This window comes from Podarcis vaucheri (assembly GCF_965113315.1).
Source record: "Podarcis vaucheri genome assembly, chromosome: 12".
Lineage (NCBI taxonomy): Eukaryota > Metazoa > Chordata > Lepidosauria > Squamata > Lacertidae > Podarcis > Podarcis vaucheri.
In genome coordinates, this window is record NC_138750.1 from 52,153,200 (window position 1) to 52,175,502 (window position 22,303).

General features: G+C 51.4%; 1 protein-coding gene and 1 long non-coding RNA gene across 2 annotated transcripts in view; one reads left to right on the forward strand and one right to left on the reverse strand.

Annotated features, from left to right (window-relative positions):
* Positions 1–4,690: 4,690 nt before the first annotated feature.
* Positions 4,691–9,986, reverse strand: LOC309515119. Its single transcript, XR_014212290.1, has 2 exons — positions 9,228–9,986; positions 4,691–5,854 (listed from the first exon to the last, which is right to left on the reverse strand). It is a non-coding gene; the product is annotated as an uncharacterized lncRNA (long non-coding RNA).
* Positions 6,531–22,303, forward strand: part of SHH (sonic hedgehog signaling molecule) — a 32,067-nt gene continuing 16,294 nt past the window's right edge. The window contains exons 1-2 of the mRNA XM_082192534.1: positions 6,531–7,315; positions 15,653–15,914. Of these exons, the coding sequence (XP_082048660.1) occupies positions 7,013–7,315; positions 15,653–15,914 (565 nt within the window). The 5' untranslated portion in view covers positions 6,531–7,012. The remainder of the gene's footprint in view (positions 7,316–15,652; positions 15,915–22,303) is intronic.

The window sequence follows — 22,303 nt, forward strand, 5'->3', positions numbered from 1 at the left end:
AAGAGCTTTTCAAATACCTGAAGGATTGATACTTAGAAGGCAGCAAAGCAGGTTTGGGAGGTGGGTTGTTATCCAAGAAAACTATTCATTTTTTTTCCTGGGTACCTGGGAAGGTGGTTCCAGGAAATGGTATTAAGGCACATGATTATTCTTTTTCCTTTTTTCCTTTTGGGACTTTTTTAGGTTCCTGAAACTCAGTAGTTCTGGGTCTAGTCAATGCCTGGACAAGAGAAACTCATAGTAGGTTGGTTAGCTATAATGTGGCCTCCAGCTGAGTATTCTCCGTTTAATTAAGCTCCACCCCTATGTACAGAAGGCAGGCACTACAACTGTACACATTCCAGTGCTTCTTAAAACTCTGAGTTCTCTCGCTTCTGATCCTGCTGACCATGACTGCGATCCAGCAAAGCCCTTCCCGACAGCCCTACCAGAGAGGACGAGGACGCGCATCCTTCGCGCATCCCCAAAGGAGGACGAGGCGGGCCCTGCGCGCTGTGCTCGCTGGAGAGGGAATCTCCTTGCGCACCAAGAGGAGGGAAAGGCGGACCTCGCGCGGGAGGATGGCCAAGGTGCCACTCTCCTCGCCCCGAGCGTAGAAAGGACCCGGCTGCGCGCAACGGAGAGGGAATCTTTTGCTTTCTGTTCGTATGGCCGTCCGGCCCAGGATGTCGTGCTGCCTGAGGAAATGCTACCCAGTCAAGGTGCAACCAAGAGGCCCCAAAGCCAGTCAGGTGGTACGGGTCCCTGAGACAGACAAGCCCACAAAGCGCCCCGTTGCCTAGAAAAGGACCCTTCTGTGCCGGAGCCATTTGATTCCAGATGGCTTGGGTGCAGCAAAGCAAGTTGAATAGGGAAGGAAAGGCACTCTGCACATTCCCCAAAGCACGCACATCTGCTTGTCCATTGGGCCATCGATCGGGCTTGGGAATGTCTACACGGACTGGCGGCGGCTCTCCAGGGTTTCAGGCAGGAATCATTTCCAAGCCGCCCTGGAGATGATGATGATGATGATGATGATGATGATGATTATTATTATTATTCCCTTCTGTTCGCAAGGCAGGAGCTGTGCCACTGAGCTAAGGCACTTCCCGGCGGATTTCCCCATAGCTTGGAAAGGGTAGCCTGGCAGCGCCGCTGTGCGCCATAAGGGCGCTTAAGAGCGCACGCTTTTGGAAGCGGAACCTCTCGGAGGGCGCTGCTGTAAACTCCCCGGCCTGATTGCCAAGGAGAGACCCTGGCATGGGAGGGACGAGGGAGCTTCCCGGGACGAGTATGCTCTGCCCAGGCCCCGGGAGAAACTTCGCAGGTCACCAGACTAGCCCCCGCGCCCCGCGCCATCCTGCTACGGCTGCTCCAAATAAAAGGCGCGCCGTGGCCAGGGAGCCTCCTACCGTTTCGGGAAGGAACTGGCAGGCAGGGACCTGGGAGAAAGCGAGGGGTCGAAGTGCTGGGAGTTGGGAGATTCCCCCCCCCCCCCACTTCCTCGACTTAATAGAGGGGAGAAGAACCCGAAGCGACTCCGAGCTTGGCCGTTTCCCCACCAAGGTGGAAATTCAGCAGTGGAAATGAAAGCGATGCTGGGGATAGTGGGGAGGATTCTGAAAGAGGAAGGAAGGTAGAGATGCGGAGTGCGTGGCTGGCTGGGAGAAACACTGAGGACCAGTAACTTTCCTTTTTAATGAGGACACGCCCCTACCTGCGGACAAAGGGGAGGCCAGATAAACAGCCTTTGCACCAGAGAAGAGAGACGGAAAGACCCTTTCAAGCTCAAATGGTTAAAATGCTGCGTTCCCCACCACAACATTGGGATGTCTGTGCAACTTTAAATCAGTGCAACTCACTTCTGAGAGAACTCGTTTTTATTCAGCGCAAAAGCGCCTTGCAATAAAAGGGGAATAATAAAACAGAGGTCGGGGGAACATAAATGCAAATGTCTGGGCGGAGGGGTTTTCAGAAGCCTCGGGGATGTGGATACCGGGACAAGGAGGTTCCAGATTTGCTAGCTAGGATCTGCGCCGCTGTTACGGGATGCTAGCAATTTCACAGGCAAGGAGACGTTCGGTGCTACTGCCATGGGGTGGGAGGAAGGTTGCGGTAGGTCGTGCGTGGTTTAATAAAGAGAAGAGCTATCGCCTGCCTGTGGAAAAGAGGAAGCAGCTGTATACTGACCATTTGTCCATTTAGCTCAGTATTGCCCACACGGACAGGCAGTGGCTCTCCAGGGTTTGAGGCAGCGGTTTCTCTCAGCCCTACCTCGAAGTGTCAGGCCTTGAACCCGGGGCCTTCTGCAGGCAAGCCAGATGCCAGAGAGGAAAGGCATGAGAAGAGAGCGAGCCTGGTGGACTTTTATGAGTCTCTAATGCAAATTCAGAGGGACAGGGTTATATGCATAGTGAAGAAGCACAGGAGTCGGCCTTATACCGGGTGAGACCACTGGTCCGCCTAGCTCACCCACTCCTACCCCCACCCCCTTTCTTCATCTTGACTGTCCTTAATGGAATAACTATTTGTTGTTACAGTATTCACATTTTGAAAGTGCAGGTTAGCAACAGCTACTGAGCTGCTAGCAACCATTATTATTCCATTAAAAATCTGACTGGGTAGGGAATTTAATAAGGGTTCAAGTCCAGAACTATGTGTAGCCTGAACAGACAGGTGGGCAGGGAAAGGAAGGGAGGGTCATATTCTTTGCTTGGTTGGGGGGGGCGAATTCAGGTATGGAGGACCCCATAAAGAGAGGGGGGGCAGTCCTCCTTGTGAGGGACGGGGGATTTTCCTGCCTTCAAGACGCCGAGACCAAAGAAAGTGGTGTCAAAACCTCTATCTCTTTAACTGCTTCTCTATATACATAAATATCTATCTCGCTATATACATAAACATATATGAATATACATCAATGAAAGGTTAAGTGGTGACACGTGTCCCTCATCCTGGGTCATGGAGTGGGGAGCCGTTCATCTGAACAACTAGGTCTCTATGGTATATTTTTCATCTCATTCGACAGATATGAGGGCAGCTTTCTTGGGCTCTTTCAGAAGACAGAGCCAACCATAGCGTGAGTTTCAGATCCGAAAGGCAACTGGTTTCCCATTGATTTTCTTTTTTTTTTTTATTCAAGAGGCTAAGAGATTAATCCTCACACAGAGTTCATCTAGGCCCAGGATCTATTGGTTAGAGTTGCTTGGACACAGGCAGGCGCACACGTTGTGTGTATGGCTGTGGGTATTACATATGCACAGACGTTTTTCCCTACCCTATGGGAAACATCAGCAATTACCTGCTTCAGGTGTCCTTTGAAGGCAAATCCCACCACCACCGCCAGGCCTTCTCTGATCATTCAGCTGCACCCTGTCATTTTTGTACATTTTGCCTCCTTTTTACTGCTCTTCTGATTGTTTTGCTGCATATTGGTAATTTTCCAGGTTTTTTTGTCGTTGTACACCTATCAGAGGATTTTCTTGTACCATAAAGCTGTACAGAAATGGTCTTGAACAAAGACATAAATCAGGCTGAATATTCAAAAACTCCAAATATCTCCCCCCCCCCTCGACTTGAGATGTTTATCCTTCAGAAGCCTGCAAGGAATATTGGAGTCGTTGAAGCCAACAGCATTGCAGTGTAGGCCAGAACTCAACTTTCACGCCTCGCTTCTGCGAAGCCCCCCCGCCCTCTGAAAAAGGAAAAGCGTTCTTCACGCCACCGCTCCTAGGTAGGACAACATGAAGGAGGCATATGGGACGGGGAAGTTTTATTCAAGCAGCACGCTGCCTATAAAGTTCCCATGTAAAAGCAGTTTTAAAAAAGTGACATTTACGCACAATCGCTCCTTCCTTGGGTGGCTCTCAAGAATGGCTGGGCACGCACCCCTCTTTGTGTGTGTACTGAATGTCCCCTTTCCGGAGAAAGTCCTGGAATAAAGGACACCTTGGGGCTCCGTCTGCGCTTCTCTCTTCCACCTTCCTTTGCATCATTTCTAAGAGATGGGGGGGGGGGGGAGAGAGAAGGAGAGTGGAACAGCTGCAGCCCCAGAGCTTAGGTGAAGCTGACTAGACCCAGCCCTAGCGAAGAGCAGCTCTGTTTTCTTTCATCTCCCCTTTGATAGCGGAGCTGATCTGAACTTCCTACCTCGTTACAACTTTTCTTCCTCCTTTCCTCCCCCCGGCCCCCCCGCCCCCACCCACTTTTTATTACTCGCGCGTAGTAATTAATTCCTCCTTGGCGCGTTTCCTCTCCTGCAGTGATCTTTGGGTCACTGGTTTGTACATATGGCGAGCTGATAATGAAAAGGAGGCGACCGCGGGGTGGGGGGGGGAGAGCGAGGTCGGGATGGGGGCCCCGCTTCCTTGTTCCTGCAGGAGAGGCGCTTGGCTGGGCGCGCAACCTCCGCGCCTTCCCGCGCCCCCAGACCTATGGCTCGAGCCCCGTTGTACCTTGAAGAGGAGGGCGGGGTAGAGGGCGGGAGGGGGGAGCGATCCAAGTTTTGCAATAGCCCTGATCCTCCTCGCCTGTCAAGGAGTAGCTGCTCCTTCTGACTCCTGGCCCCGTTTCATCGACGAGCTCCAAGAAAAGCCACATCAAAAGGCCATACCCGTCTTTCTTGTCTAATAAGGTTCTGTAGACGGAGATGCTTCGGATCTGTTTTCACACACAGGGAGCATATATAAGACGTGTGATTGTTATAAAAAAAGAATTTAAAAAAAATGTCAAGCCAGTTTCCAGCCCTCGTGTTTCTCTTTGAAAAGTTAGACGGGACGTCACAAACTTTTAAAGGCTGTCCATTCTAGCTAGGAACCACAACAAGACGTCGAGAGTTGGGTGGTTGTTGACAGAAAATCAATGATGACGCATTAAAATAAATTAATGTAAAGGGGGGGTTGTGTCTGACTTCTATTTTTGAATTTTCGGGTGAGCGTGATGCATCTGGCTGCAACAGGTTCGATTGGCAACCCAGCGTTCGCCCTGGAAAGCGCCGGTCCCCAAACTGGTTAAGCTGATGCAGTAAAATGATAAAGGAGAGTCATTACACTCTGGGGCTCCGGACTCCAGTAAATACGTTTGGTTTACTTAGGAGTAAGTCCCTTGATTCCCGCCGAGTTTACTTTCTAAGGAAGTACGGGAAGGATCGGGGCTCCGCCCTAGAGCAACTTTACTTGCAAGTAAAAGTCGACATGACGTTTCTCACGGGTAAACGAAGTTCAAAACCAACCTGGGACTTGGGGCTCTACGTGGCAATTCCTGTAGGCATCTGTGCTTTAAAATATACACAATCTTGTTACACCAATGGGACTACTCCAGAGTAGGTAGGGGGAAACGTATGCTTGCTGCAGATGGTTATAATTTTGCAGAATGACCCACTTCTTTCGAAACTTGGGGTCTGTCTGAGATTTTATGATAATTCACTTTTTCCCAAGCAAGGCTTGCAAGTAACGAGAGTCTTGTGAAAAGTCTGGAGACGTTCTGTAGATCGTAGTGGGCAGCTTGATAAATAGGTGGTAACTTTTTTTATACCCCCCTCCTCAGGGGGGAAAAAATGTCCTTATTTATTTCAGTGAGTTGACGTTGTTGAATTCCTGTGGGATGCTTTCTTTGGAAACCTCCAAAGCGAACAACAGGCACGACCAACCTGTTTGCTCCTGGTTGGGACTCGGCAAAGGCCGCTGAAGCTGCTCTTATCTCCAGGCCCATCTCTCCACGATTTTGCTCGTCTCTCAACACCTTTGTCCGACCAGGAGCTTTCTGCAGCCCGGGATAAAGGCGACCGTTGCCAGCCAGCGGGAGACAACCATTAATTTCACATTAAACTTAGCCCCATCCGCGCCGTTCACTTGATGACGCGTGAGGAGTCCCACGGCAACTGGGGGAAGAAATAAACTTGGATAAAGCAAAAACTTATTTTCAAAACTTTCGGATTCCGCCCCCCTCCCAATCCGTATTTTATATTATTTGCATATATCATAACCTCATCCGCAAAGTTATTTCAACATAAGCAGCTTTGGTCAACCTTATTATGTAAAAATAAATCCTTTAAAAAATACACACACCCCTTCCTTGTCTTCGAGGCCAAGGTGGCGGAGGTGCTAAGTCTAACTTTCTTGAGAAGTTGCCCCCTTAAGTTCTCTTCCCCCCGCCTCCCCCCCCCCCGCGATTTCAAAAGGTCCTTTCCATTGTGTTTCTATCTAGATGGGCAGATAGCAAGGTGTCTCGCTTCCACTCCGCTCCATATATTCCGCACCAGCATCTGTTACTCTTCCTAACAAAAATTTACCACTCTGCCAAAAAAAAAAAAAAGTTTAAGAGGAGTGGAAGAAGAAAAAAGAAAAGAAAAGAAAACATGTAATTGATGTTATCCCAAGAAAGCTCAGTCTCCACCCCCTTTCATTTCCAAGCCCTTCAGGTACAAGGAGAAGAGCGAGAGAATGAGAGATGTTCCAAGATTTTTTTTGTTGTTGATGGTGTGTGTTTTTTTTTGCCTTCTTCAGGGTTAATACATCAGAAGGCGAGCTTCTCCCGCCTCGGCCAATCAGAACTCAGCCCTGGCAGCTATAATATAGAACTAAAGGCAGGCTCCACTCAAAGCGTTTGTAGCTGAGCTCCCATTAGAATCCAGACCTTTTTTTCCCTCCCCCTTCCTTCCGCCTTCATTCTTGCTTTCCTGAACGTTTTTTTGGGGGGGTCTCTGCCTCCCGGTGCCACGATCCCAACTCCGATGAGTTCCGTTATCACAAGCGACCTCCTCGAAGCTGCCATTCCAGCACCTGTCTGGCTAGGGATCGGGGGAGAGTATCCGAAGGAGCAGGCAGCGAAAAGGCGATAGCAGGCTCTGAAAGAACCGCAGATCTCCAGAGAGAGAGAGAGGGAGAGGGAGAGAGACAGATAGACAGACCGAAAGAGGCAGAGAGGACACACACACACACACACACACCCAGCAGCCAGGCAGGGAGCCGTGTGCGCGCGTGTGTGTGTGTGCGTGCGCGCGCGCGCGTGGAAAGTGGCCGTTTCCTCCACGGACGGAATGCTGCTCTTGCGGAGAATTGGTCTCCTGCTGGTCTTCGTGGGCGCTCTGCTGCTCTCCTGCGGGCTGGCTTGTGGACCGGGCAGGGGCTTCGGCAAGAGGCGGCACCCGAAGAAGCTGACCCCTTTAGCCTACAAGCAGTTCATTCCCAACGTGGCAGAGAAGACGCTGGGCGCCAGTGGAAGGTACGAAGGCAAGATCAGCCGCAACTCGGAGCGCTTTAAAGAGCTCACCCCCAATTACAACCCTGACATTATTTTTAAGGATGAAGAGAACACGGGAGCCGACAGGCTGATGACACAGGTCAGGAAAAAAACCGATACACCCTTCCGCTTCTTCTCGTTCAGACGTTCGCGCTTTGTGTGTGCGTGTATGCGGGGCGGGGAGAGGTGGGGAGGGGGGGACCCCCTGAGTTTAAGCGTCCTCTCCTTCAAGGCATCCCGGCATCCTCCTCCCATCCTCCCCTTTCCTCGTCCTTGGCTCTGTTTTCTCAATGGGTCTCCATAAGTTTGCAAGAGAAAGGTGGGCGGGTGGGCGCCTCTACCTGTCTGCCTATCTGTGTGCATTTATTCCTTCTCCTGGGCTGTGACCAAGGAGGCTGGAGAGAGGGGGAGCGCGCGCGTGTGAATGGTGTGATAGTTGCAGGGAGAACCACGCTATGCCCTTCCCTGGGAGTTGGTTGGTTAGCTGGTTCTGAGTACATCCTGCCCCCTCCCCACCCCCCCAAGGGACCGACTTGGATCTAACGAATAGGGTGGCGCTAATGGGGCCCCTAAGTGCATATCGACTGTGCTAAACCCCTTCTTTCCCTTGGGCATATATTTTATTTTAATTTTTTAAATTTAGATGCATACAGTTTAAATTAACCACCTTTCCCTAATTGCACCTTGCAAGCTTCTGCCAGTTAGGTCGGGATCTTTCACTTCTGAAAGGCTAGCTTGAAGTTCAGTGGCAATCATAGTAATAATAATTAATAATAATAATAATAACAGCGTGATCACCGTTATTATGCGCGTTCGACTTATCGCCGTGCTGCAAAACCATCTTTTGCAACTGTGCCAAACAGAGCGTTAATCTATCGATTTTCCTTTAAGGATGCTCACCACCAGAGCTATATTCCTTCCCCGTCCCCGCCCCCACCGCAAGAGGGGGAGGGACAAGTAACTTAAGCAGCATTGCATCACTTGTTTGAGAGAAAGGGAGAATATCCGATGTATGGTTGGTGCATCTATCTATCTATCTATCTATCTATCTATCTACCATGCATATATAGATACGTATATATACATATTCTGAACGCACCCGATTCCATAAATATTGGATATGTGCTAAAAATTGGATCCTGGAACTATTAATCCATTAACCAGCAACCTTTTACTAGGTGAAGAATTCTTCTGATCATCCTGAATCATAGCTAATGATTGCTCTTTGATCAGGGGTGGTGGTGCTATTTGCCATAAACTCTAACCCCCCCCCCCCCCGCGCACCAGCCTCCTAGTTTCGGAGTTCTTCCAACTACCTGCAATGTCATCCAGTCCCTAGAAATGGGTTTCCTTCCAAATATAGGTCAACAGTCGTAGCCCCCCTCCTCCCCGCACCTCAGTCGCTATTAATATATTTAAGCCCCACCTTCGTTTCTATAATAAGAGCTCAGCTGGAGTCTCCACGAGGAGGTGGGGGGGATTTCCTAAACTCTGCCCTCTCCGCTCCTCTTCCCCACCTCCTCTTCCTCCTCCCCATTCTTCTCCCGCGGCCTGATTTTCCGCACGTTTAGGAGATTTATCCGGGCCAAACGGAAGAGCGGCGGCTGCCGCCGCGATCTCCAGCCGACCACCTTAAATCTGACTGCACCTTAGGAGGGTGCTGACGCGCGCGCCGCGCCGCGCCGCGCGAGCCTCCCTTAACCAGGGACAGGCCAGCGCGCGGGGCTTGGGGAGAGTTCAGCGCCCGATCCCGCCTCCTGCAAGGCGAGAGAGAACGAAGGCGAAGCGCAAATGGAGAGGGCAAGGCCAGCGGCGAGGAAGAGGGGTGCCATGGCATTGTGGGCGACCTCCTCCTCTGCTCCAGTTCCCAGTCTCCTTCCATCATCTCCCACCCCACCCCCGCCTCCACCTCCCCATACGCGCACACTTTCCTCATCTGCCAAGATGCAAGAACTGGGGGGTAGCTGTGCGGCGGCCAGTCCAGCCCATCTCGCATTTTCAGCTCCACTTACTCCTCTTGTATCGATCGCAACGGCTAGAATTTCAGTTTGTATCCTTTTGAAAGGCGGCCGAGGCGGCGGCTGCTGCTGCTGCTGCTGCTGCCGTCTTCTGATGCTGCTGACTTGCTGTGTGGCGCGGAAGCTCCAGGAACAGACGCCCCCCCCCTCCCGCCTTCTCCCTCTCTCCCTCTGTGCGCGCATCCCCACAGCACGAGCCTAACATGTTATGTCTAGATCTTCTTAGGCGAAGTCAATCAGAAAAGCAATCGCAAGCAAGTGCCTTCCTTCTCAAGAGAGCATGGGACGAGCTTGGGAACAGGGCATAGATGCATATGAGCAATTGGGGGGGGGGCGCAGCAAGGAGGAGATGCCGGCCTCTGTTGCTCGGCTCTAGGTTGCTTCTCTACACACGACCCCCCCCCCCCCGCTTCCAGCCCCGCAGCCTTCTTCCCAAGCGCCTTGGGGTCTCTCTCTGAGCGCAGAGCGCAGAGCAAAGCTTCCCTTCCTTCTACTCGGCTGGCCTCCTTTGCTGCATTAGCTAGCAGCGTTTGAACTTCTGACCTTCTGTCAACTTCCCTCAGACGAAGGAAACAGAAAAACAACATCACACACACACGCTTCGCAGTGCCTCTGATTCCCTTGTATACAAAGGGGGCACCTGGGAATGCGAGGTGCGGAGTGTTGTGTGCGCAATGGGAGGAAGGGCAAGGTGAGGAGAGCTGCTGCGCCCGCCAGGCGCCTCAGCGATGCCACTCGTCCAATGGACTTGGAAGGACGCTGGGTGGGGATTTCGAGGGTGGGGGTGAGACTTTTGGGGGGTGGGCGGGTTAAAAAGAGAGCAAGAACCAAGCAGGAGAGTGGGATCCCCGTTTGGGTGGGCCGGATAAGCAGACCTCGGTGGCCAAGTCCGTCGAGGCGGAGCGCAAAGGCCGCCTCGAGGGCATCCGCGGAAGCGAATCTGCTGCGACCCCAAGTGTGGATGCGGCGCTGCAGGTTGTGGGGAGGGAGGGGTAGAAAGCGTGGGGCGGGATGTGCCTTTGAGATGCAGAGTGTCAGTATGAATTGATCCCAGTCTGGTGGGTCACCTCATCAGATCTGTTCCCCCACGCTTTGCCTCCTGCTTCGTCCCGGCGCAGCCGAGATTCAGCCGAGCATTTGCCTGCTCCTTTCAACCTTGGGGGGAAGAAAGGGGGGGAGGCGCGGGGCGGAGAGGAGAGAGAGAGAGATCTGACGCCCTGGACGGAATTGTTAAACTTTCAGAGCAGTTGCTTGAATGCATTAGCCGCTGGTTAATATTAACTCCGGGAGTGGGGAGGGGGAGAAGAGCGCAAACAGAGAGAGCTCGGAGCTGGCGGGTGATTCCTAAGTTTACAGGTGACAGAAGCTCTTGGTTGAAGGGTTCTCCCCACCCCGCCTCCCACACCCAGCCCTACACACACACACGCGGCCAGCCATTGGCTGGATCTGCAGGCAAGATAAGGGTGCCAGCTCTTTTATGATAAAGTTGGAATTCGTCTGAAATAATAATAATAAACCCCAGGGGAGCCGTTAAGGAACCGCCGCCCCCTTCATAGCTCCCGGGAACTCTGAGCTCCCGGGAGCCAAAGAGAGGCACGCAGACCTAGTCTGGAAGGTCGTTCTCGCAGCCCGATCCTATGAATATTTACTTGGAAGTCAGTGCCACCGGGTTCAAGGGGACGGGGACTGCTGTTTACCGGGAGGACGGTAAATCCTACTGAGCTCAGTGGGGTTTACTTCTGAGCAGCGATACATAGGATTGCAGCTTTACTCCCAAGGGTTGCAGATTTTCGCAGCCCGGGACTTTGTCTGTTTACTCGAGAGTAAATCTCACACAGAGTGGGGCGAGGACGGCTCCCCGCAGCCTCGCTATGAAGGTATTGACTGGTGCATAGGAGCGCGATCCTATGCCTACCTGCCTACTCAGAAGCCACCGCCAGCGGGGCTTACTCTCGGGTAAAACGATCGCTGCCTGGCTTGGGGACAGGATCGCGCTGCGGCGGTCCCGACAGGTGCCTGTTCGAAGTGTGGGTCGGCTGGCTGGGGGGAAAGAGGGAGGCGGCGGGCGGCTTGTTGAGCCCCTCGGCCAGGCCCCTTTGGCGTGCGCGCGCAGACGCACACGGCGCCCACCGACGCGGTCCTGCTGCGCTTCACGGTGGCTGAGCAGAGCGGGGCTTGATCGGCGGCACACGACCCGATGAATTAATAAATAGCTGAGGCTTCACGGCTTTTGACTCTGACAATCCCGGCTCAGCCGGTCTTTCCCTCCCCCTCCTCTCTGCGCTTGGCAAAGAGGCTGCTCGGAGCTGCCAGAGAATCCCCAAAGCTGCCCTTTCCTCCCTGCCGGCCACCGCGCGCCCCGTCCCTCCAAGGCCTCCCATTGAGAATGGAATCTGCCCTGGAAGTTCAGGTGTCTGGGCTCCGAGGGTGTAAGATTTTCCTTACGCCCCCCGCCCCCCCTTCAGCCTAGCCTGCGATGGTCAAAGTTTCAGGTCCCCACCTCCCCTTTCTGTCTTTCTTTCTTTCTTCCGCGGTGCAAAGGGAAAGGAAAGAGGCGGAATGCGCCACGACCCGGGCCACGCTGCGCAAGGAGTTTGCGCCAAGTCTGGGCACTTTCTAGCCATTGCGTGATCAGCTTCTCGCCTCTCCTTTCACAATTGTGATAACGGCGGTGATGATGTCACTGTTAATACAAAGCAAGCCCTTCCCGGCAATGCTAAGCGGTGGCGTTTTGCTCGTAGGAAGCGAAAACCTAGGCCTCGGCTGGCAGCTCTCTCTCTTGGAAAGGCTGGAACAGACGCGGGAGAAGCTCCTTCTGAGCAGCAGAAACGCCCCCCTCCCAAAAACAAAAAACAAACCAACAACACCCCACCTCCCTCCTTTCTGAAGGACCTGAAAGGGACACTCATGGCCTTTGCTACTTATTGCAAAGTTTGCTACTTAGTGGACGCTCTCTCCAATGTAGGGGGGAGGTGCTTTTCCCCGAAGAAAGGCAAAGTCTTTTTAAAATTCGGAATGCACAGAAAAGCGGGTTGCCCGGATTGTTGTGATTTAATTGGGGGCAGATTATACATTTTCCATGTATGGAGGGGGGAAAAGGAAAAATATAATCGAAAGAATGGCCTGTGTTTTGGTATGTGTCTTTGGACTTTTCTCTCTCCTCCCCTGGCCAATCCAGGCCTGTGGCAAAGCTTCTTGGGGCTTCGATAGCTATAGTGAGGTCGGGGAAAGCGAGCGCCAGGAGGTTCCCCGGCTGCCGATTGCAGAGAGTCAACTGAGGGGTTGCAGGGCTGTAGATGACGCAGAAAGACCTCGGCCAAGAGTCCCTCCCACCTGGGGACAGTCAGAACCTGGGACCTTCTGCATTCAAAGCAGGTGCTCTTCTGACGACCTACGGCTCTCTGTCTCTCTCCATCCCTAAAAGCAGCCGAAGAGCACCCACAGGGCCCCAGAGAGCACATTCAGCAATATCTGCTGAGCAAGATGCAGGAAGGAAACGGCAGTCTTGACACTTGCCAGTTGTATTAGGTTGGGAGGCCAGTATAGACACTGAGCAGAATCCAGTGGCGCAGCGGCTCTTGGATTTTATAATCTCAGGCTACAGGTGGGGGTTTGCATGTTTGAATTTCCTCCACACAAAAGGGAAATAATCTTCATGCAGATAAGAAACAGCATTTCAGGAAGAAGATGGGTTTGGCCTGGTCTTATTTTTTTCTGAGTGCACTGAGAGGTTTTGGTTTGTCTGGAGAAAGAAGCCGTCAGACCTGCACAGAACTTCAGCTTGAAGTGGCACAGTCTAGCAAAGGCTTTACGGTTGCAACTTTATTCTGAATAAGGTGGTAGGCAGAGTAGATCCAAGAGCAGAAAATGTGGGGCTGAGTCCTCAATCCTGCGTAGCAAGGGGTAAGTCCCATTGGCCATTTGTGCGCTTCTGACTGAACCTTGGAATCAATGCTTTTGATATATCGGAAAGCTTAACTTTATAGAATGCTAGCCTTCCGTCAGTTTGCTTCAAAAGCCAACCCCACTGAAATAAACGGGACTTTCCCCACTTAGCACCCTGATCTTAACCTCAGTTCTGCTTGGGAGTAAAAATATTAGGATATGGGATGGCCAGTCCCATGGACACCTGGGAGGATTCCAGCAGCTGCTGTTTTAAGCGTACAAAGGGCAGGACCCTAGCAGGCATGTCTACTCAGAAGTATGTCCTATTGTGTCCAGCAAGGCTTACTCCCGTGTAAGGATCACAACTTTACTTGCAAATAGGTTCCAAGAAGGCGAAGCTAACTGGTTTCGGAGTACTGTACACGCATTTAGAGGTGTCCTCCTGGGTTATCAGATAACCGGGACTGTTGGTAAGGCTGGCCTTGTGGGTGCGTTTTCCAGTGGGGCATAGCTTAAGCCAGCCTCTGCACCCACCTCTTTCTCCCTGGGGTGCACCTGCTTGTTGTCCAAGGTTCGTTGTTTCAGTCCTGGGACTCCTATCTAAAAGGCACATTTTTAAACGTGCGGGTCCGCGCGTGAGTTTCTTGACCTTACGGCAGCTGGATCCCGTTGGATCGAACACACGAGACCATGAGATGCGGGGAGGTACAGAAGGCAATTGTGTCCCCCGGTAAACTTCGCTCGGCTGCCAGTGTGGAGAAAGGGGTCTTGCCCTCCCGCGACACACTAAAAGCATAAGGAACGAACACCCGTGGCGCTTGGAAGGGCCGGGGACGCGAGTGGGAAGCGTTGCCGGGACTTCCATACTTAATTCCGCACATCTCCAGGGAGGGCTGGGAGAGCCTCCTGCTGAAATTCTGGGAGAGCCACTGCCAGTCAGTGTAGACGGTATGGAGCTACAAGGACCCTCAGTGTCAGCTGCTTCCTATATCACCACGTTCCAATTATGGGATCCAAAATTATTCTTCTTGGGAGATTCCAGCGTAGGGTGCCTGTGAGCGATCCTCGGGGCAGAGATTAGAGCCTATGCCTAGGTTCTCCGTGATGGGTTAAGGGTTAAGACCGCAACTCTCTCTCTCTCTCTCTCTCTCTCTCTCTCTCTCTCTCTCTCTCTCTCTCTCTCTCACACACACACACACACACACACGTTTCGTGCAGCTCGATCCTATCCACGTTTATACAGGAGCAAGTTCTATTGAAGGACTTATTCCCAAGGAAGTTTCCACGTCATCCACAGCCTCCTTTTCATGCCGTGGGTCTCTGCCGGGTAGTTCCTGCTCCCGTCTTTTCTACCCACCTGCTTCTTTGCCAGCCCCAACTGGGGCCTTTGCTCGCAAAACCGATTTGCGACGTATCCTAAACAGGCAGAAACGTTCAGGATGAAATCATGGGTGCGCACGGGTTTTTCCTCCATAGTGAGTGGGCAGAGGAGATGGCTTAAGAAGTAAATAAGTCTTGTTGGTTTTCGGAGAGGTGATGGGAAGCTTTAAGGCCGCGATCCTAAGACCGCGATCCCCCCTTCCCGGTTTCGAAATCAACACGGTTCTTTCTTACCTCCACTTCCGGAAGAGATTTTATAAAAAAATGTTTGCGATAGAATGCTTCGGTCACTGGAGGATACCACCCACAAAACATCTGTGGATCGCACCTTTCTCCCCGCCCTGCCTTCTAAGATGTTCTCATATTCGATTCGCTCTGCTCTCAAACGCTCCCTAGAAATAAGCAACGTGGGTATGGGTCTAGTAAAGGTGTGTGTATGTGCGTGCGTGTGTGCGTGAGTCAATATCCTTGGCGTGGGAGGGGGGTGGGCTTAGCCAGTTGGGCCACAGGCCGGGAGACACGGGTAGCCGCTGGGATGGTTACCATGGATGCCTTTGCAGTCTGAGTCTTCCTCTTGACTCTGCGTGGAAATCCGGGGTCCACGCAGAGTGGGAGAGCGCGCCCAGCAGCAGTGAGACTGCTATGGGGTGGGGAGGGATTGGAGCCCATTTAGGGGTGCAAGAGGAAGAGGAGCTATCCTAGCTGACATCCCTTCCGGATCCTGGCCTTAACAGAAGCGCACCAGATCGATATCAATGAGTGCACCGATCTGGTTTAGGGTTGAAGGATGGAGAATCTCCACCATGTTGTTGCAGGGCTCCAGCTCCCATCACCCCCAGCCAGAATTGTCAGTGGCGGGGAATAGGGGGCCCAGCAGCTCCTGGGGGGCCCACAGGTTCCCTATTCCTGATGCGAGGAGTAGGGAAGCGATTTGATTCGGGTACCGGAGTGCTGTTTAACCCTTTGCAGCCTTCGCGCGTCTCCAGAAAGATGCGTGCGGAAGGGAGGTGTGGATGGGTCGCTGCTGCTGCTGCTATTACTACCCTGGGATGGCGGGAGTGGGGAAGCAGGGAGCGGCTGGCCTTCGTTTCCTCCCCCTCGCGATACTCCTGTGCTCTGCTTGACCCTCCCCCCTCGACACCCCCCCCCTGCAGCGCTGCAAGGATAAGCTGAACGCCTTGGCGATCTCGGTGATGAACCAGTGGCCTGGCGTGAAGCTGCGCGTGACCGAGGGCTGGGACGAGGACGGCCACCACTCGGAGGAGTCGCTGCACTACGAGGGCCGCGCCGTGGACATCACCACCTCGGATCGGGACCGCAGCAAGTATGGCATGTTGGCGCGCCTGGCCGTCGAGGCCGGCTTCGACTGGGTGTACTACGAGTCCAAGGCGCACATCCACTGCTCGGTCAAGGCCGGTAAGAAGGGGCTGGGGGCGGCTCATTCGACTCGGGAACCGACCCTTAACACCCCCTCCCAATAAATATAGATGTTGCTCTGTTATTAACCTCTTAGCAGCATTTCACAATAATCATAGCTTGGTCCCTAAGACATTTGGATGGCGCCTTGTGCGCTTCCTTCCGGTAACTCCTGCAGCCAAAAAAGTCTTGTTCTGCTTTCCTTTGGGCGCATCAGCGAGGTCCAAGGCTTGTCGCCTGGGCAGCCCAGGACCTCCAGACACTTCAGTGCTGCTAAGGCAGTGGTTCGACTTCAATCCCCTCCCCAAACTCACTCCATTGTCTCTCTATAGACAGACGGGATGCCAACCACACACATAGCTTGGCCTGTACAGAAAGAGAAGGGGCAGTGCTAAGATCCAACTCCTAGTAGTAAGCAGGTAGTAAGTACAGTAGTGGTTCACATCTGTTTCTTTATTCCAAACAACAGAGCAGGTACTTTATAGATAGGGATTGGTCTTTGGTCAAAAGAGCTTGTTGTAACTGTTGCTGCTAGTAGTAAGCAAATCCTAGTATTAGTAGTACTTCACTTTGAGCCAGGGACATGCTAGTTGAAATAGTGAAAAGGACTGGTCACTGGATCTCACAGCCAACAATTAGTCCTGCTATAGGACAGTTGCAACAACTACAGTTATTTAGGATTAGTAGAGAAGCAAGGAATGGAGAGGTGGAACAATCCCATGGCAATTGGTCAGATAATTTAAGAAGCACCAGTGGAGCTATAGCACTTTAAAAGACAAAGAGCTTTGTTGTGATGTGTGATTTCATGGGCAACACAACAGACGTATCTTAACCCAGTTTACTGTCGCCAATACTGGCAAGGCAAATGCCTTTGAGAAACTCACAAAGTGGGCGTGAAGGTGTTGAGCTAGCCCAGAGTCAGCAATCCACAGGTAGACTGCCTTTATGTGTAGAGGTTTCTGCTTAGCTATCATGGCCGGTCTGCCAAACCACTGGCAGGCCCATTCTCCACAAATCTGCCAAATCCTTGGTTGCTGGTATCCATCAACTTGACTTCATTGTGCCTTGTGTGGAGGACGAATAGTGCTTAGGGCAGGACTGGGGAATCTGTGGCTCTCCAAACCTCACTGGACCCCAGTTCCCTCCAGGCCTAGCCAGCATAGCCAATGGTTAGAGATGTTGTAGTCCAGCAACAGCTGGAGGCCCACAGGTTCCCCAACCAGGCTTATGGAGAAGTGGTGGCAGCTGTTGTCCTGTGGAAATGGTAGGGAAGAAGGCAGGGAGCCCAACCAAAGTTGGGAGCCAGAGCCAATGAAAGGAGAGCTGACTGGTTTTGGTCTCCACTGTCCTCTCTGCTGAATTGTACAAGCCTAATGCTGAGGCTGAGGTCCAGGCAGTGTCACCTGCTGGGCTGGGTGTAAGAAGGCAAGCAGATGGGCCGGGAAGAATCAAGGCTGAGCTTGGTGGTGCAGGGCCCCAATTGCCCTAATGGACAAAACTCCAATGTGAAGTCTGCATTGAATATCCATTGAACCCATAATGTAAGGGAGAATCCACCTTTAACGGACGGATCTGTCCTTCATTGCCATGGGAAGACCTTGCCCCAGACTCCATCCACTGAGATGTGGCTCCCACCCTCCTCTGGAAACTACCTGAGAAAAGGCTATCCCAGACTTGCCTGCCAGATCTAAAGGCTGCAGTCTTGCTGCCCACTTGAAGCCTGCTCCATTTAAGTCAGTGAGACTTACTTCCAAGGAAAACTGTCTAGGAATCTGAATACAGAGAGCTCGTTGAAAGCCTCTCTCCCCAAGCCAGTTAAGCCCTTTGTTTTTCTACTTCCAACTCCCGAGTACAAAATCTGTGCAGCCTTATTTCGACAGCATTTTTACTTTCCAGGACTGTGTTTAGACAGGGAGAAGCTGGGTTCTCACTAGAAGGAAGGAGATTAGATCCCACGCACCCTACCCTATCCCGAGGAAGAGTCAAAGCTCACTGGTCATAGGCCAGTCTTGCCCCTAGCAGTCAGGATTCCTTCTCTGCTGAATCACTGGCAAATGCACTTGAGGCTGCGAGTCAAAGTTGCAAGATGGATTTAGGTGCAGCGAGTGAGAGAGGCTGGTTTCGAAGGGCGCAGGCTTCCAACTCAGCGTGGCTACAACATGGGTCGCCCTTGATGCAGTTTAACTCACTCCTCAGCACACTTTTAACTCCCTGGGACGCGGGTGGCGCTGTGGGTTAAACCACAGAGCCTAGGACTTGCCGATCAGAAGGTCGGCGGTTCGAATCCCTGCAACAGGGTGAGCTCCCGTTGTCCGGTCCCTGCTCCTGCCAACCTAGCAGTTCGAAAGCACGCCAAAGTGCAAGTAGATAAATAGGTACCGCTCTGGCGGGAAGGTAAACGGCATTTCTGTGTGCTGCTCTGGTTTGCCAGAAGCGGCTCAGTCATGATGGCCACATGACCCGGAAGCTGTAAGCCGGCTCCCTCAGCCAATAAAGCGAGATGAGCGCCACAACCCCAGAGTCGTCCACGACTGGACCTAATGGTCAGGAGTCCCTTTACCTTTACTTTACAGCACACTTTTAACTCCCTGATGAGCATCAGCGAGTTGAGCTGGCCTAGTGCTCAATTTATCCGGAGTAAATGAAACTGAGTAGTAGTGCATTGCTGCACCTGTAGTAAGATTAGAGGCTTGACAATCCAATTCCAGCTCCTTCAGACTGTCTTAGAACTGACTCAGCCCTTTCAGGCCTGACCTAGATAGTTCCTTGGGATTGTAAGCAGCTGGCACCCCCAACTCAAGCCCACCCGTCACTTCAAATGCAAACAACTCTCAGGCAGGGACAGCTCAGTCGATGGCTGCTCATCCTTCAGTCTTGTAGGCAAGCCAAGTTTTCCAAATACTCCAGAGCAAATGCAACTTTGGCACTGGGATTTGGGGATGGGGGGGGGGGGCGGCGCGCGTCCCCTTTGTGGCTCTTCTGGGAAGAAGAAAAAGATTCTAGTAAGAATTCTCAAGTGTTTGACTCTCCAACAGGCAGTGCGACCCACAAACTAATTTACCCGGCACAATTGCTCTTACATAGGGCCAGGGCTGTTTTCTGACAGACAGCGTGTGCCAAGACCCCGTTTTCTTTCGCAACGAGCTGGAAGAGGCCAAGTCCTGTGTCGACTGGATTTCAAATGCTTTCCCACCACGCCTCGCCCTATATTCATCCTAAAATAGGTTAATTAGTAAACCTCTTCCTCATTATTCTTCTTGTTCCTGCTTCTCTGTCATCTGCAATAAAACCACCCTAGTTCCGATGAAAAAAAGTTGTTTTCTCAAATCCAGATTGTAAATCGGCACATTGACACGAGGCAGATTCTTTTAATCTGGATCACAAATGGCCACCGTTTAGATGAGCCAAAACCTACAGGGTGTAGGGGCCACACACACACACACACACACCCTCCACACACCCCTTTAGCTTCGTTCTTACAATCCACCTGGCGGTACTGGGAATCCCCCGTGCTTGCAGCGCCACCTGCTGGTCCGGCGTAGAAATGCACGCACGTGGCCGGCCCCCTCCCCCTCAAGCTATCTGCATAAATTGTCGCTTTTTAGCAAAACAGTTAACGGTGAATTATTTCGGAGGAGTCAGGCCGCTTGTTTTGCCACCTCCTCTCGTTTGTTTGTTGCCTGGAGTTTAAACAGTAGTTCAGTGGCAGCTTTCAGCTGGGGCAAAAAAACAAAAACAAAAAACCCCACCATCAATTTAAACGTGCCAAGAAACATGCATTCGCGAAAGAAAAATAATGAACTTGCTCTAAATATATCGATTGACATAAGAAACAAGAGTTAACGGCGCGCCCGTGTTTGGGAGGAGGGCGGGGAGCAGCCACCCATTTAAGTCAATGGAGATGATTTCATTGAGAAGAGGATGGGAGCAGCTCGGGTTTCTTCTAACTACCGGTAGCCTCTAATGCAGGCATCCCCAAACTCGTCCCTCCAGCTGTTTTGGGACTACAGTTCCCATCATCCCTGGCCACTGGTCCTGTTAGCTAGGGGTGATGGGAGTTGTAGTTCCAAAACAGCTGGAGGGCCAAGTTTGGGGATGCCTGCTCTAATGTCTAATGAAAAGAGTTCCTATTCCTAAATATATGCCCTCCCACTTCTCCCCTTCCACACCCTCACACACAGAGTTCCATTTCTGCCCCCCACCCTACCATGAAATGAGTAGGAAATTCACTGCCCCTGTTTAAATAACAATCAACGGAGGGTCCGAGGGCATGTGCAGGACAGCATATCCCACATTTCTTTGGCTTCAGGCTAAGAGAGGTAACATTTAAAAGCCTTGAACAGCAACAACTTGTTTAATTAAGCAGTGAAAACAAAGCACCTGAGCCTTACGAGGCTAGTTTACAGGAAGGTGTTTGTATTTTCATGTATGCATAAGAATATGTGCATAAGCCAGGGATGAGGAAACTGCAGCCTTCTAGATGTTGTCGTCCAGCTCTGTCTGCTTCAGCCAGCCAGGCCAATGGTCAGGGATGATGGGCATTGTAGTCCAATGACATTTTGAGAGTTATTGGTTGCCCTCCCTGGACAGAGGACGTGCCTAAATATTCCTTGTTTTTCTGCCATGCCAAAAATAAAAAAAAATAAAAAGCTTAAACAAAGAGGAAGGGGCAGGAGGGAGGGGTTAACTTTCCTACTCAGGGAATGCTCAGGGGTACTCATCCAGAACTTTCAGAATCCACCTGGATTTAAGAACATAAGAAGAAAAAGCAGTTTCTGAGCGCAGGAGCCACTCTCCTCTCCTGTGGTTTCCAGTAACTGTTATTCGGAAGCATTTATGCTTCCATCTATGGTGGCAGAGAGTAGCCTCTGTGGCTAGTGGCCATTGACAGCCCTCTCCCAGTTAATAATTATTACTACAATTAACAATTGACCCAAATGATTCATTTCCTTTCAAAAAGGCACTACAACTGGATTTCCACCCTGTAGCTCTTGCAAATCATCTATCTTTACACATTTGTATTGTGTAGACTTTCCCATCCCCCAAAACCTGACTTCCAAAACAGGAACTTAAGTCCCCACACACACACTCTCTCTCTCTCACTCACACACACACTCATACAGGATAGTTTAATCATTATTGTGGTGCATGTTGCGTGCTGTAGGATCACTAGAAATCCCCAAAGGACTTGGTGGTTTATGCTGGACAACGTCAAGTTTATATATAGGTACCATTTACATCTAAAGGTGCTTGAGATTTAGGCTGCTGCCTGGCCCTACTTACCTGAAAGTCAACCCAATTAGATTGGACAGGATAAACCTCTGGGGAGGCATGGTTAGGATTGCGGCCTTACTCAATCACTGAAGAGGGCATGGTTAAAATCTGGATCCAGAGTTAATAACAACTAGATTGGTCCATAACAGCATCCAGAAGTCTAGGACAGAGACTTCCTCATTGTAGATAGGAAGAATAATGGACGGTGGCATTTTCTGTTTCACATACTTTTCATGATCCTCATAGTGAGTGTGGAACATCTTGTGGTGGCAGCCAAGAACCATCTTGGAAGATATATGTACAAAAATAGTTCAGGAGATAGATAGATAGATAGATAGATAGATAGATAGATAGATAGATGATGGATGATGGATGATGGATGATGGATGATGGATGATGGATGATATAGATGATAGATAGATAGATAGACAGACTTGTACTGTAGTTTGTAGATTAAGGAAGATTTTGCCAATGCAATGACGTCCAGATGTTGCTGGACTACAACTCCCATCAGCTCCAGCCAGTGTGCTGGCTAGGGCTGATGGGAGTTGTAGTCCAACATCATTTGGAGGCCACCAGGTGGGCAAAGGCTGAATTAATGAACAAAATGGACCACTGAGTTGATTCCAACTAAGTTCTACTTAGAGTAGACCCTCTGAAGTGCAGGGACTTGTCTAACTTAGGTTTATCCATTAGAATCCACTCGGAGTAGAACCTAGTTTGATTACAGACCATGAATTTCAGTTGGTCTACTTTGAGCAGAGTGTAGCTGGAGGCAAGCCATAGAATCTAAATGGTGTGAGGGTTCAAAGGGCCTTCCCCCAAGACTCTTTCGGAAGTGAAGGACAATTGCAGTGCAATAATGTGGAATGGTAAGGGATGCGGGTGGCGCTGTGGGTTAAACCACAGAGCCTAGGACTTGCCGATCAGAAGGTTGGAGGTTTGAATCCCCACGACGGGGTGAGCTCCCGTGCTCAGTCCCTACTCCTGCCAACCTAGCAGTTCGAAAGCACAAAGTGCAAGTAGACAAATAGGTACCGCTCTGGCGGGAAGGTAAATGGTGTTTCTGTGTGCTGCTCTGGTTCGCCAGAAGCGGCTTAGTCATGCTGGCCACA